Source organism: Diabrotica virgifera, chromosome 8 (genome assembly GCF_917563875.1).
Source record: "Diabrotica virgifera virgifera chromosome 8, PGI_DIABVI_V3a".
NCBI lineage: Eukaryota > Metazoa > Arthropoda > Insecta > Coleoptera > Chrysomelidae > Diabrotica > Diabrotica virgifera.
In genome coordinates, this window is record NC_065450.1 from 89582154 (window position 1) to 89594574 (window position 12421).

At 33.1% G+C, this 12421-nt stretch overlaps 2 protein-coding genes across 4 annotated transcripts in view; one reads left to right on the plus strand and one right to left on the minus strand.

Annotated features, from left to right (window-relative positions):
- The window catches only part of LOC126890800 ((Lyso)-N-acylphosphatidylethanolamine lipase-like), a 169438-nt gene that overhangs the window by 25322 nt on the left and 131695 nt on the right, over positions 1-12421 (minus strand). The window lies entirely within an intron of this gene.
- LOC126890799 (polyglutamylase complex subunit TTLL1) lies at positions 1042-2400 on the plus strand. The gene has a single exon (XM_050659988.1). It carries the CDS (start codon positions 1105-1107, stop codon positions 2371-2373), a length of 1269 nt encoding a protein of 422 aa, XP_050515945.1. The 5' UTR covers positions 1042-1104; the 3' UTR covers positions 2374-2400.

Below are 12421 nucleotides of genomic sequence, written 5' to 3' on the forward strand. Positions count from 1 at the left end.
TATTATAATTACTTTAAGGCCATATTAACATATCTAAATTACCACGCGTGCGTAAAAGTAAAAACCGCGTGCGGAAAAGTAACACGCGTGCGGAAAAGTGAAACTTTCTAAACTAAAATGCGTGCGCGAAAGTAGACATTTTTGCACGCTCGTAGAAAAACAATTTTTTGGCTTATAAACAAATACAGTGAGGACGTTTGAGTTGGAATAAATTCATTTTCTCGAGAATGGGCGTCTCTGGAGATAAATCCCGAAATAGGTCGATTTTTATTTTTAAATTCTAATTTTTTGGTATACATATCATACTAGTGACGTCATCCATCTGGGCGTGATGACGCAATCGATGATTTTTTTAAATGAGAATAGGGGCCGTATGATAGCAGGCCGTATGATTCCGTCGTTATAACAGGTTGCCTTGCAACCAGATGCAGAACAGTACCATAAATGTTTTCCACTTTTTAGCACTTTCTTTAATTGAAATTTAAAATTATTTACCACCAATAACTTACACCCACGTGCACTCATTACGAAATCTGTTATCTGTTACAATAATTTCAGTAATTTTCACAAAATTTATTTGGATTTTCTCTAGTAACTCTTCCAAGAGACAATACATAAAAATGATGAATACCTTTTACACCACCTTCAAAGAGAGTAATTTTACAAGTACATACCTGGAATACCGGTATTAAATTATCAACATTACTTAAAAATGAAAGTTACTAATTCCCCGGTAGTGAGTGGGTTATCGAAGAATTACCTGCGCGCCAGAGTTACGAGTTGGCCTGTAATTCGGATGGGGGATTAAAATAGTTACGAAATCACCGAGACCCCGGACGCTCAAAATGGTGTACCTTTTTACTGAACAATATGTGGACCATATAGAACAATTTGGTGTTGGAGGATAACTTTCACTTTGGATGTCTGGGTTTGGGTCTAACTATACCCTATACCATACTATATGCAATCTTAATGATTCGATTCCAGCAATAAAATAATAAAATAACTGCTTAACAACTTTTTCTTCTTTTTTCCTAATTTGCCCAGAGTATAAGTAGACAAAATATTTTTACTCTAATTTTCATACGCTAATGTCTCGTCTCCATGACAACCGCGTCAAGTTATGTCAATATTTTCAAATTTAGGTTATCGCTTAAAAATTACATCAAAATGAAAGTAGCTTTTTGTACGGATTTGGACAAAAGTGTAGTACTGGCCAATTGCGAAAAACGAAACTGGATTCAAGTGGGGCCGGACGACGAATGGAACATTTATTGGGCCGGGACTCTCACCTGCAGGAGCCTTTTCAGCGTCGACAGTGGCTACAGGATGAACGACAATCAAATAATCAACCATTTCCCAAATCACTATGAAATTTCCCGAAAGGATTTGTTAGTGAAAAATATCAAACGGTATCGACGAGACCTAGAAAAAGATTGCAATCCTTTAGCAGAAAGAAGTGAGTCAAAATATCTGTATTTAGACTTTATACCAGTCACTTTTGTGTTACCGGCTGACTACAATATGTTCGTCGAGGAGTACCGCAAGGCTCCACAGAGCACCTGGATTATGAAACCGTGCGGTAGATCGCAAGGAGCTGGTATATTTCTGATCAATAAACTATCTAAATTAAAACGGTGGTCTAGAGAGTCAAAAACTCCGTTTCAACAACAAATTGGCAAAGAAAGTTATGTTATTTCTAAATATATCGATAATCCTCTATTGATTGGCGGGAAAAAATTTGATTTAAGACTCTACGTTCTAGTCACTTCTTTCAGACCTCTGAAGGCATATCAATTTCGGTTAGGATTTTGCAGGTTTTGTACTGTAAAGTATGACTCAAGTGTGGCGGAATTAGACAACATGTATATCCATCTAACGAACGTTTCTGTCCAAAAACACGGAGGTGAATACAATTCTCTACACGGCGGAAAATTGAGTGTTCAAAATTTACGCTTGCATCTGGAAAGCACGAAAGGTAAAAAAATTACGGAAAAACTATTCGACCAAATCAGCTGGTTGATCATTCACTCGCTCAAGGCTATAGCTCCTGTTATCGCTACAGATCGTCATTGCTTCGAATGCTACGGATATGACATCATCATCGATAACAACCTTAAACCATGGCTCATCGAGGTCAATGCTTCACCTTCACTTACGTCCACAACTGCCAACGACAGGATTCTCAAACACAAGCTTCTGGACAATATCTTCAATATCGTCATACCACCTTCTGGCATGCCTGATGTGCGATGGAACAAGATCCCTTCGCCACAAGCTCTGGGTGATTTTGAACTTCTCATTGATGAAGATATGGTTGGCCAAAGTGAAGCTGGTGGTGATATGAACATTAAAACGAACAAGTGGAGATAATAATCAATAAAGGTTTTGTTGTAATAATATTATAGTTTGAAATATTATCTATATTAAACATTATGATTGAAAAACATGTTATGTAAAAACAATCTATGTTATTAAAGCAACCTAGTCAGCAATACATAAAAATTAAAGAAGACAATAAATTCTTGAAATAATAAATTAAAATTATTAGTTTTACAGTCAATCGCATAATAAATTGCAATGTAAATCGATTTTTTTTTATTAAACACACGCTGTGTTTAGGCTACTGAAATCTGGTCATCAGTTGACCAATTATCAGTTCTTCTTTAACTTAAATTACTAAATGATAGATAATCTAAGATCTTAACCCTATGATGTCCTCTTATTTTTTTAACAAGTAGGTATGTATTTTAAAACTAAAACTAACACACAATACAACACTATGCTCTGCTTTTACACTAACACTTTACACTAACTCAAATGGTTTTCTTCGTTTGAGTCTTCTTTCTAACCCAGTATTATCGAGGAGCTGGATGGCCTCGATGATTACATGACTATGGACTACCTGCCATCTTCTTGATAACTTTGTCTACATCTTCCATCACAAGATCCTTGTGGAGGTCGACATTTCGGATATACCATGGAGCATCAACGATATTTCTTAATACTTTATTCTGGAATCTCTGGATAATCTGGATATTACTTGAATTGGAACAGCCCCAGAGTTGGCAACCATACATCCATACTGGTCTAAGTATTTGTTTGTATAGAAGTATTTTGTTATATGTGGACAATGCAGAGTTTCTTCCCATCAGCCAATACATTTTTTTGTAACGGATACCTAATTCTTCCCTTTTCTTTTTAATGTGGACTTTCCAGCGAAGCCTTTCATCAAGTGTGATACCTAAATATTTTACAGAAGATGCTTTTGGTATTTGGGCATCATTTATTCAATTGGAATGTTTTCGATTTTTTTATTTGTAAAATTGACATGCATAGATTTAGATTCATTTAATTTGATTTTCCATTTTTTAGTCCAGTTGTGTATTTTATTGATTGCCAACTGTAATTTTTCTGCTGCTTCTTCGCTGGTATCACCTACTGCTAAGATAGCGGTGTCATCTGCAAATGTGGCTATAGTATCATTTTCCATTTCAGGTATATCGTATGTGTATAACAGGTAGAGAACAGGACCTAATACGCTTCCTTGAGGGACTCCTGCTCTGATTTCTTTTAGATCAATGTACACGTCTTCTTGCTTAATTCTGAAATATCTGTCAGATATATATGGTTGTAAAATTTCTGAATATTGTTTAGGCATAAGAATTTTGAATTTGTAGACTAAACCTTCATGCCATACTTTGTCGAAGGCCTGAGCTACGTCTAAAAAGATTGTAGAATAGACTTTCTTTTCTTCTAATGATTTTTTTTAATGTAAAACGAATGTTATATTTTTGTGTCTATTTTTTTTTAATGTTCATTGTTACCACTGCTATTCCAAATGCAAGCTTCAATTCGCGTGGATGCTCCTAATAAAATTGTACACATTTTGTTGTTATATATTGTTCCATTCTTCAAAAGCAGTACTAACTGTGCGGTGTTTTGTGGATTATGCCGGCGAGTTCCAATTCTTCTTTTAGGCTTAGCGCACCAATGCTCTATAGGGTTAAGGTCGGGTAAGCAAGAACACCACTTCAGCACCGTAATACCTTCTATTTCAAGGATATCTTTATGCACTCTGTTGGTATGTGGAGGTGCATTATCATGCATGAAAATTAAATTTTCTCCCATTGCACCTCTCCATAGCCTAACTACAGTTTCTAGAGCAAAATCAACATACCTGCGAGCTGTTAAAGTTGGTTAAAGAGAAATAAAGCAGTTTTTTCACCCATCACAATGCCTCCCCAGAACATGACTCTTTCTCCTTTCTGTCTGTGAACAGATCTAGCAGTAGATGAGCGCGAGCAAGAGGGCGTCTTGCTCGCCCTCAAAAGTACACGAATTCCGTCATTTTTCCAATTTCCAATGTTGCAGTTTTAGTGTCGAAGGCACCAATTTAAGCGATCAATCTTGTACTGCCTAGATCTCTGGTACCCGTAGCTGTCCTTTTCTGTATAGTATTTTTCTTACCATTTCAACTCAAACACTTAGCTGCTGCTCCAAAAGCAGGCTTTAGATAGAGCTACTGGTGAAAAATTGCTGGATCTCTTTTAGTTACTTATACAAAAATGAAAGTAGCTTTTGTACGGGTTTAGACAAAAGTGTAGTATTGGCCAATTGCAAAAAAAGAAACTGGATCCAAGTGGGGCCAGACGATGAATGAACATTTATTGGGCCGGCACTTTCACTTGCAGGAGCCTTTTCAGCGTCGACAGCAGCTACAGGATGAACGACAATCAAATAATCAACCATTTCCCAAATCACTATGAAATTTCCCGAAAGGATTTGTTAGTGAAAAATATCAAACGGTATCGACGAGACCAAGAAAAAGACTGTAATCCTTTAGCAGAAAGCAGTGTCAAAATATTTATATTTAGACTTTATACCAGTCACTTTTGTGATACCGGCTGACTACAATATGTTCGTCGAGGAGTACCGCAAAGCTCCACAGAGCACCTGGATCATGAAACCGTGCGGTAGATAGCAAGGAGCTGGTATAGTATATTTTTGATCAATAAATTATCTAAATTAAAACGGTGGTCTAGAGCAGGGGTGGGCAAACTTTTTTTAGTAAGGGCCACAAAATATTTTTGGTCTATTACCGAGGGCCGCAATATTTGTTACCTTAACATGTTCGAATTTTTAACTTTTTACTAATTTTGTTTACGGGTAGGGGGCATGGGTAAATTAAATAAACATATTCAGTACAGTACAATTCAAAGATTATTCAAAAAAAATTCAAGACCAAATATTGAAAAATAAGCCAACGCAACGGTGGCAAATTTTTACAGGAAGCTCCAAGAAAAAATGGATTTTGCAGTAGAACTTGTCAATGGATCACATAAAACAAAAAATTCAAAAATATTTTATTAGCTTATGACTTTCTCGAGGTAACGCTGTTGAGTTTTTTTAGTTTTAACGATTGTTGAGTTTTTGATATCACTCAAAATACCAGTCAAAATAAGTACATTTTTGTAAAAAAGGATGAAAATCAACATATTTATTACTGTTAACCAAAACATATCTCGACAAAGTTACCTCACGAAATGTCCAAAGAAAATATATGAAAAATTTCAGTTGGATCTGTCAAGTAGGTAGTTTTTGAGTTACAATGTCCACCGCCTTTGAAAAAAGCAGTTTTGAGAAAAACGCGTTTGGTTTGACAACTTTTATTTCAATTTGTTTTTTGTCTGTCAAATCGTAAAGTGATGCACGCCGGAATATGTTTTTGAATCGCAGAATAATTTACAAAAGAGACGGGAACAGCTGTTAAACGTTTCTCACTACGCTCAAGCTACTGCAAAGCGAGTCGAAGGTAGGGAGATTAAACATGCCTTACTTCCGGTAATTTTACTCCGGTCAAGCTGAAAATTTTAGAGAGTATTCTTGAAGTTTATTTATTTATTTATGTACTTTCATTTAAAATAATAAAAAAATCAAAAATTTCGAACAAAAACATTTTTCAAACCGTACCCCTCCCCCCTAAACAGCATTCGCACTTAATTAAGCATGGTATTTCCCCCAAATATAATATGTGTATCTATATATTTATTTATTTTTATTTTATCTCTGAACCTATTTAATTTCTTTTTTCCCTAATATTGTTCTGAAGCTATTTCCTTGTGACATCTTATGCAATTTACTATTTTATTTGGGAATAAGCCACAATGTAAGTTTGAAACTAAATTTCTACCTTTCGATTTCCACTTCGGAAATCGTTATCAAAATACAAAACATTAATAAATTAAGCATTTATTTAATTAGTTTAATTTATTAATGTTTTGTATTTTGATAACGATTTCCGAAGTGGAAATGGAAACGCCAAATAAATTTAATTTCAAACTTAAATTGTGGCTTATTCCCAAATAAAATAGTGAATTCTATTTTCACATTGCTATTAGTTACTTAAATATTTGAAGGGAAATGCCGTGCTTTAATAGATTCAAACACGCATCATACGTAATCTGCAACACGCGTCATTTAAATCAAAATAAACAAAGTTATAAATTTGAAAAATCTTAGATTCCCTTCATTGTTTTGTTTTCTGTGAAAGAATTAAATAATATAAAAATATGCACGATGATTTCCAGACTACTTCAAAAATATCGTTTCCATTTGTTGAAATTTCGTGGATTTCATTCAGGGAGGCGACAAAAATCTGCCGGAAACCCAAATAATTGCCCGCGTTATGTTGAAAATTTGCGGAAAAATCACCCGCTGCGAAATTGTTAATTAATAGCTGCATTATCTATATTTTTTATTTATTAATATTAGCACTAATTAAAAAAATCTTTAAAAGAAAATAATACACTTTTTTTTCGCGGGCCGCAAAAAAATGAATAAAGGGCCGCACTTTGCCCACCCCTGGTCTAGAGAGTCAAAAACTCCGTTTCAACAACAAATTGATAAAGAAAGTTATGTTATTTCTAAATATATCGATAATACTCTATTGATTGGCGGAAAAAAATTTGATTTAGGACTCTACGTCCTAGTCACTTCTTTCAGACCTCTGAAGGCATATCAATTTCGGTTGGGATTTTGCAGGTTTTGTACTGTAAAGCATCTGTAAAGTATGACTCAAGTGTGGCGGAATTAGACAACATGTATATTCATCTAACGAACGTTTCTGTCCAAAAACACGGAGGTGAATACAATTCTCTACACGGCGGAAAATTGAATGTTCAAAATTTGCGCTTGCATCTGGAAAGCACGAAAGGTAATAAAATACGGAAAACTATTCGACCAAATCAGCTGGTTGATCATTCACTCTCTAAAGGTTATAGCTCCTGTTATCGCTAGATATATGCCTGATGTTCGATGGAACAAGATTCCTTCGCCACAAGCTCTGGGTGATTTTGAACTTCTCATTGATGAAGACATGGTTGGCCAAAGTGAAGCTGGTGGTGATATGAACATTAAAACGAACAAGTGGAGATAATAATCAAAGGTTTTGTTGTACATACTAATATTACAATTTCAAATATTATCTGCTGTGATGGAAAAAACATGTTATGTACACACAATATATACTATTAAATCAATCTAGTCAGCAAATCAGCAATACCTACATAAAAATTAAAGAAAATAATAAATTATTAAAATAATGAATTAAAATTATTAGTTTTACAGTCAATAAATTACAATGTAAAACGAATAATGTTATTTTTTTTTGTTTACTCTTATGTTTTTTAATGGTCATTGTTACCACTGCTATACTTTGTTTCACGTTAAGAACGGAACATTGTGCTTATGGACATAAGTGTTGCCAAACCTCTCGGGCACGGGTCGCTACTCGACTGCCGATATACCATTCATTCTAATCAGTGTGGCGCGCGGCGTGAATAGGGCTTTTCATTCACAGTCATTTATTTCGAGCTTATGTCCCACATAACAATGATGTTCGCATCATGTTCAAAGCATATACTACCAACATTCGTCGGAGTATATTCTTTTTAGTAGATGCGCAGTACAAGCATAGCATGTACCTTAAAAAACATTCTAAATTTCATGTTCTTTGAATATACTTCAAAGTATATTCTCGTACCGAATATACTGAGTACATTCGTGTACGTAGGATCTCGGAATATTCGTAAAGTTTATTCTTAGAATATACCTTTATCGAATATTCTCAACACATACTTATAAGTACATTCTTAACACATACTTATAAGTAGATACTTATAAGTATCTTTATAGTACATGCGTAGTAGGTACAAGCATAGCATTTAGTTAAAAACATTCTAAATTTCATGTTCTTTGCATATACTTCAAAGTATATTCTCGTACCGAATATACTGAGTACATTCGTGTACGTAGGATCTCGGAATATTCGTAAAAGTTTATTTTTAGAATATACCTTTATCGAATATTCTTAACACATACTTATAAGTACATTCTTAAGACATACTTATAAGTAGATACTTTTAAAATATCTTAAAAATAATATGTATGTATAGGAAGTATAATATTAGCCTTATAGATTATCAACTTCGTTATTTTTTAGAATAATTAATAAAATTTATGTATGTAGGTAGGTAGTATTGGACGAATTTCATTTAAAAATTGTTGTATGGTAAAAAAGTTTAAACATTAATTGTATTAACGTTTACATAGGTACTATTAAAAATTCGTTTTCATAATTGAAATGACTTTACCATTTCGAGTTTATCATGAGTATTTTTACATCCTTGGAATTTGAATTTAGGTACATTCAATTCAATATGGGCCATTCGGCCATTCCGCAGAACCAAAACGTGCCAAACCCCACAACCAAAAGCTTTGGTGTTGCCAACCGTCGAATAAGCTTTTTACGTCAACTTGCCTTGAATCACCTTTTATGTTGAAAATTCGCGCAAACAGCGAAATTTCCCTCCGTTTGGCAACACTAACCACCGATGTTAATTCCACAAAATACATATCCCCCGCCCCCGTCTTATTCTGACCATTTCTTACCTGAATGGACCAGAGGAAACAATGGTAAAATATGAAAACGAATTATTTCTAACAGTCATTATTTGTATCTATGCAGTGTTAAGGATGAAGACGAATGATAAAGTATTAGGAATAAAGAACATACATAATCTCCTTATTTTGTTTGCGGTGCTTCAAATTACATAATACAGTAGTTATCTAGGTAAGTACATATAAGTATATAAATTTTAGTTACTTATACATAGTTTAGTTTAGCTAAATATTATATAATAATTTATATAAATAACTAAAATTTATAAATATGTACTTACTTTTTAAGTAATATTGTAGAATGTAGGTACTAACTACATTCTCATTTGCAATTAGAATATGTAAATATAATAGGTATTTGGTAGAACCAGTAGAACCTAAGATGAGATTAGGTGATGCTGAAAACATACTTCTAAGCAATGCTTAGCAAAGCTTGATAGCACTTTCTTAGAATATTCTTAAAAATATATATTCTTCCCATACAAAGATGTGCGGTAGTACGTTCTAAGTATATAAATAGATAGTGCAGTCACTGAAGGTTTTCACCTCCGATTTCGTTGAACCTCCATCGATTTTCATGAAAATTGGTGAGTAATTAGAGGATACCTCAAGGAACAAAGGTGACATGATACCAACTTGCGCTTTTACCCTGGGGGTGGATGCCACCCCTTCTCAGGGGTGAAAATTATTTTATTAAAAATAATACCATAAGTGGAAGGAGGGACAAATTATAAGCAAAATTTGTTATACAAAGTTATTAAAATAAATCAACCCTTTTTGAGTTATTAAAGACCAAAGATTTTATTTTTTCGTAAAAAAATGCATGTTTTAAATCGGTTTTTCACGTATAAGTCAAAAACTATAAGCTTCTACAAAAAAGTTATTATTACTGAAATTTAAGATAATAAAAAATTGAATACATTCCTCACATAAAGAACTCAACTAATCTTAATTCAAAGTGAGTTATTGGCAATTGAATGTGTATTTTTTTCGACGAGTACTCAAATCTAAATATTCAAGCTTAAATAACGGGAAAACGATGCATTGTATAAAATATTCCTGCAAAACATTTGTCAAAGTACTTCGGAATACCTATAAAATGGGCATCAGAACAAGGTAATAGCGTCAAAATTAAGCAAGTTATAATGAAAATAAAAGAACCGTTTCGAATTTTTTAGGAAAAAGTGAAAAATAAAACATATGCCCTTTCCACAAAAATTAAAATTTTTAGTAATCCTTACAATAACTTCTTTATATTAGCATAAGTAATGTTTTCGATAATTTTCACCGGCTTAGAATGCATATTTTTGAAAAAAAGATATAATTTAAAGAAATCATAATTTTTAAAATTATTGTAATTCTCATATTCTTTTGATAATAACTCCAAAGCTACTCAATATACGTAAAAAATTATATGTAACCAAATTTTAGTTTTTTCTGTGACAAATATTTTACCTGTTTTACTATTTCTATAGGGTAAAAAATAACCGAGATAGAAACGTTTAAATCTTAAATTTTGCTGTGGGAACCATGCAACCGAAGTCATTTAACCTTTTATTTTTAAAAATTAAGGGGTTTAGAAGATTAGGTTTAACGTGCTTAAATAGCACTTGGAATTAACTTTAAAACAGTTTTTACATGAACCTGATGTCGTAGACACAGCCGGAGTTATTAAAAAAAAACAATAACATTTTTTGAAAAAATTTTTAAAAGAAAAATTTTGAAAAAAATTTTGCAGCATAAATTTTAACACTATCATCATGTTCGGGGGCTCATTTAATAGATCTTTTTAAGTACTTTGACAAATGTTTAATAAGTTTATGTTATTAAATGCATCAATTTCCCATTATTTCAGCTTGAATACTTCGGCGAGTTTTTACTCGCTGAAAAAAATATACATTCAATTACCTATACCTCTCCTTTAGTTAACATTAAAAGGTTTTTTTAATAAGGGTTTTATTTCATGTTTTATTCAATTTTGGTAATTATAACTTTTTTGCAAAAACTTACACTTTTTGAGTTATTGATGAAAAATTGGTTAAAAACATGCATTTTTCTCAAGAAAAATTAAAATCTTTGGTCTTTAATAACTCAAAAAGTTTTGATTTATTTTAATAACTTTATCTGACAAACTTTGCTTAAAATTTGTCCTTCTATCGAATTATGGGGTTATTTTTAATAAAATAATTTTCACCCCCGAGAAGGGGTGGTATCCACCCCCAGGGTAAAAGCGCAAGTTATCACCATGTCACCTTTGTTCCTTGAGATATCCTCTAACCACTCACCAATTTTCATGCAAATCGATGAAGGTTCAACGAAATCGGAGGTAATAGCTCATATCCACCTTCAGTGACTTCACTAAGAAGGTTTATAGCACTTCCTTGGAATATTCTAAAAAGTACCTTCTTGGTATAAACTAAAAAGATGTGCGGTAGTACGTTCTAAGTATATAAATAGAAGGTTTATAGCACTTCCTTGGAATGTTCTAAAAAGAACATTCTTGGTATAGTATATACTGAAAAGAAGTGCGGTAGTACATTCTAAGTATATATGACATAGAACGTTTAAGTACTGTAATGTAGTATATACTCAGTATCTGCTCTGCACATTCGCAATGGTAATTACGCATATTCTCAGTATGGGCCATTCCACGAACATACGCCTGTCTTGGATTACTTTGACAACGAATATTTTACTGTGCAACATAAAAAGTACGAAAGTAAATGGCGATAATAATTATTCCAATGAACAACAATGTAATTTGCAATTTACTTTCGTTCTTCTCATTTTGCACAGTAAAATATTCGTTGTCGAAGTAATCCAAAACAGGCGTATGTTCGTGGAATAGGGTATATATACTTTTTCTGAAAAGTATGTTCTATGAATCTTCTAAGAACATGAAATTGTTATGTGGGGTCATATGTCGTATAATCCGTGTATATTAATATTATACACATATTATACAACATATTATGACAGGAGCTCGAAACAAATGACAATCGCTGAAAAGCACTATCGTTCTTAAATATGAAATACATATCGAAGCAACGTTCTATTCTTAACGTGAAACGCTGTATAGCACAAGTGCTTCAATTCCCGTGGGTATGCTACTAATAAAATTTTACACATTTTGTTGTGGTAGGCTATTCCATTCTTCAAAAGCAGTACTAACTTTGCGGTGTTTTGTGGATAATCTCGGCGAGTTCCAATTCTTCTTTTAAGGATTTAATTTGGATTTAATATTTAATATTCCCATGTGAGACATTTAGTCGATATTCAAAAGGTTTTAATCGATGTATTTTTGGTGGTTTAGCATGTAAAGCCTGTGAGTATAACCTAACTTTGTTTTTTATCTTGGTCAACATTTAAATTTTAACTTTGTCTTCACTTATTATGGTTATACATTTTAGGTAAGAACACTGATGTTGCACTTTTTAGAGAGCGAAAACGTTCTGTGGTA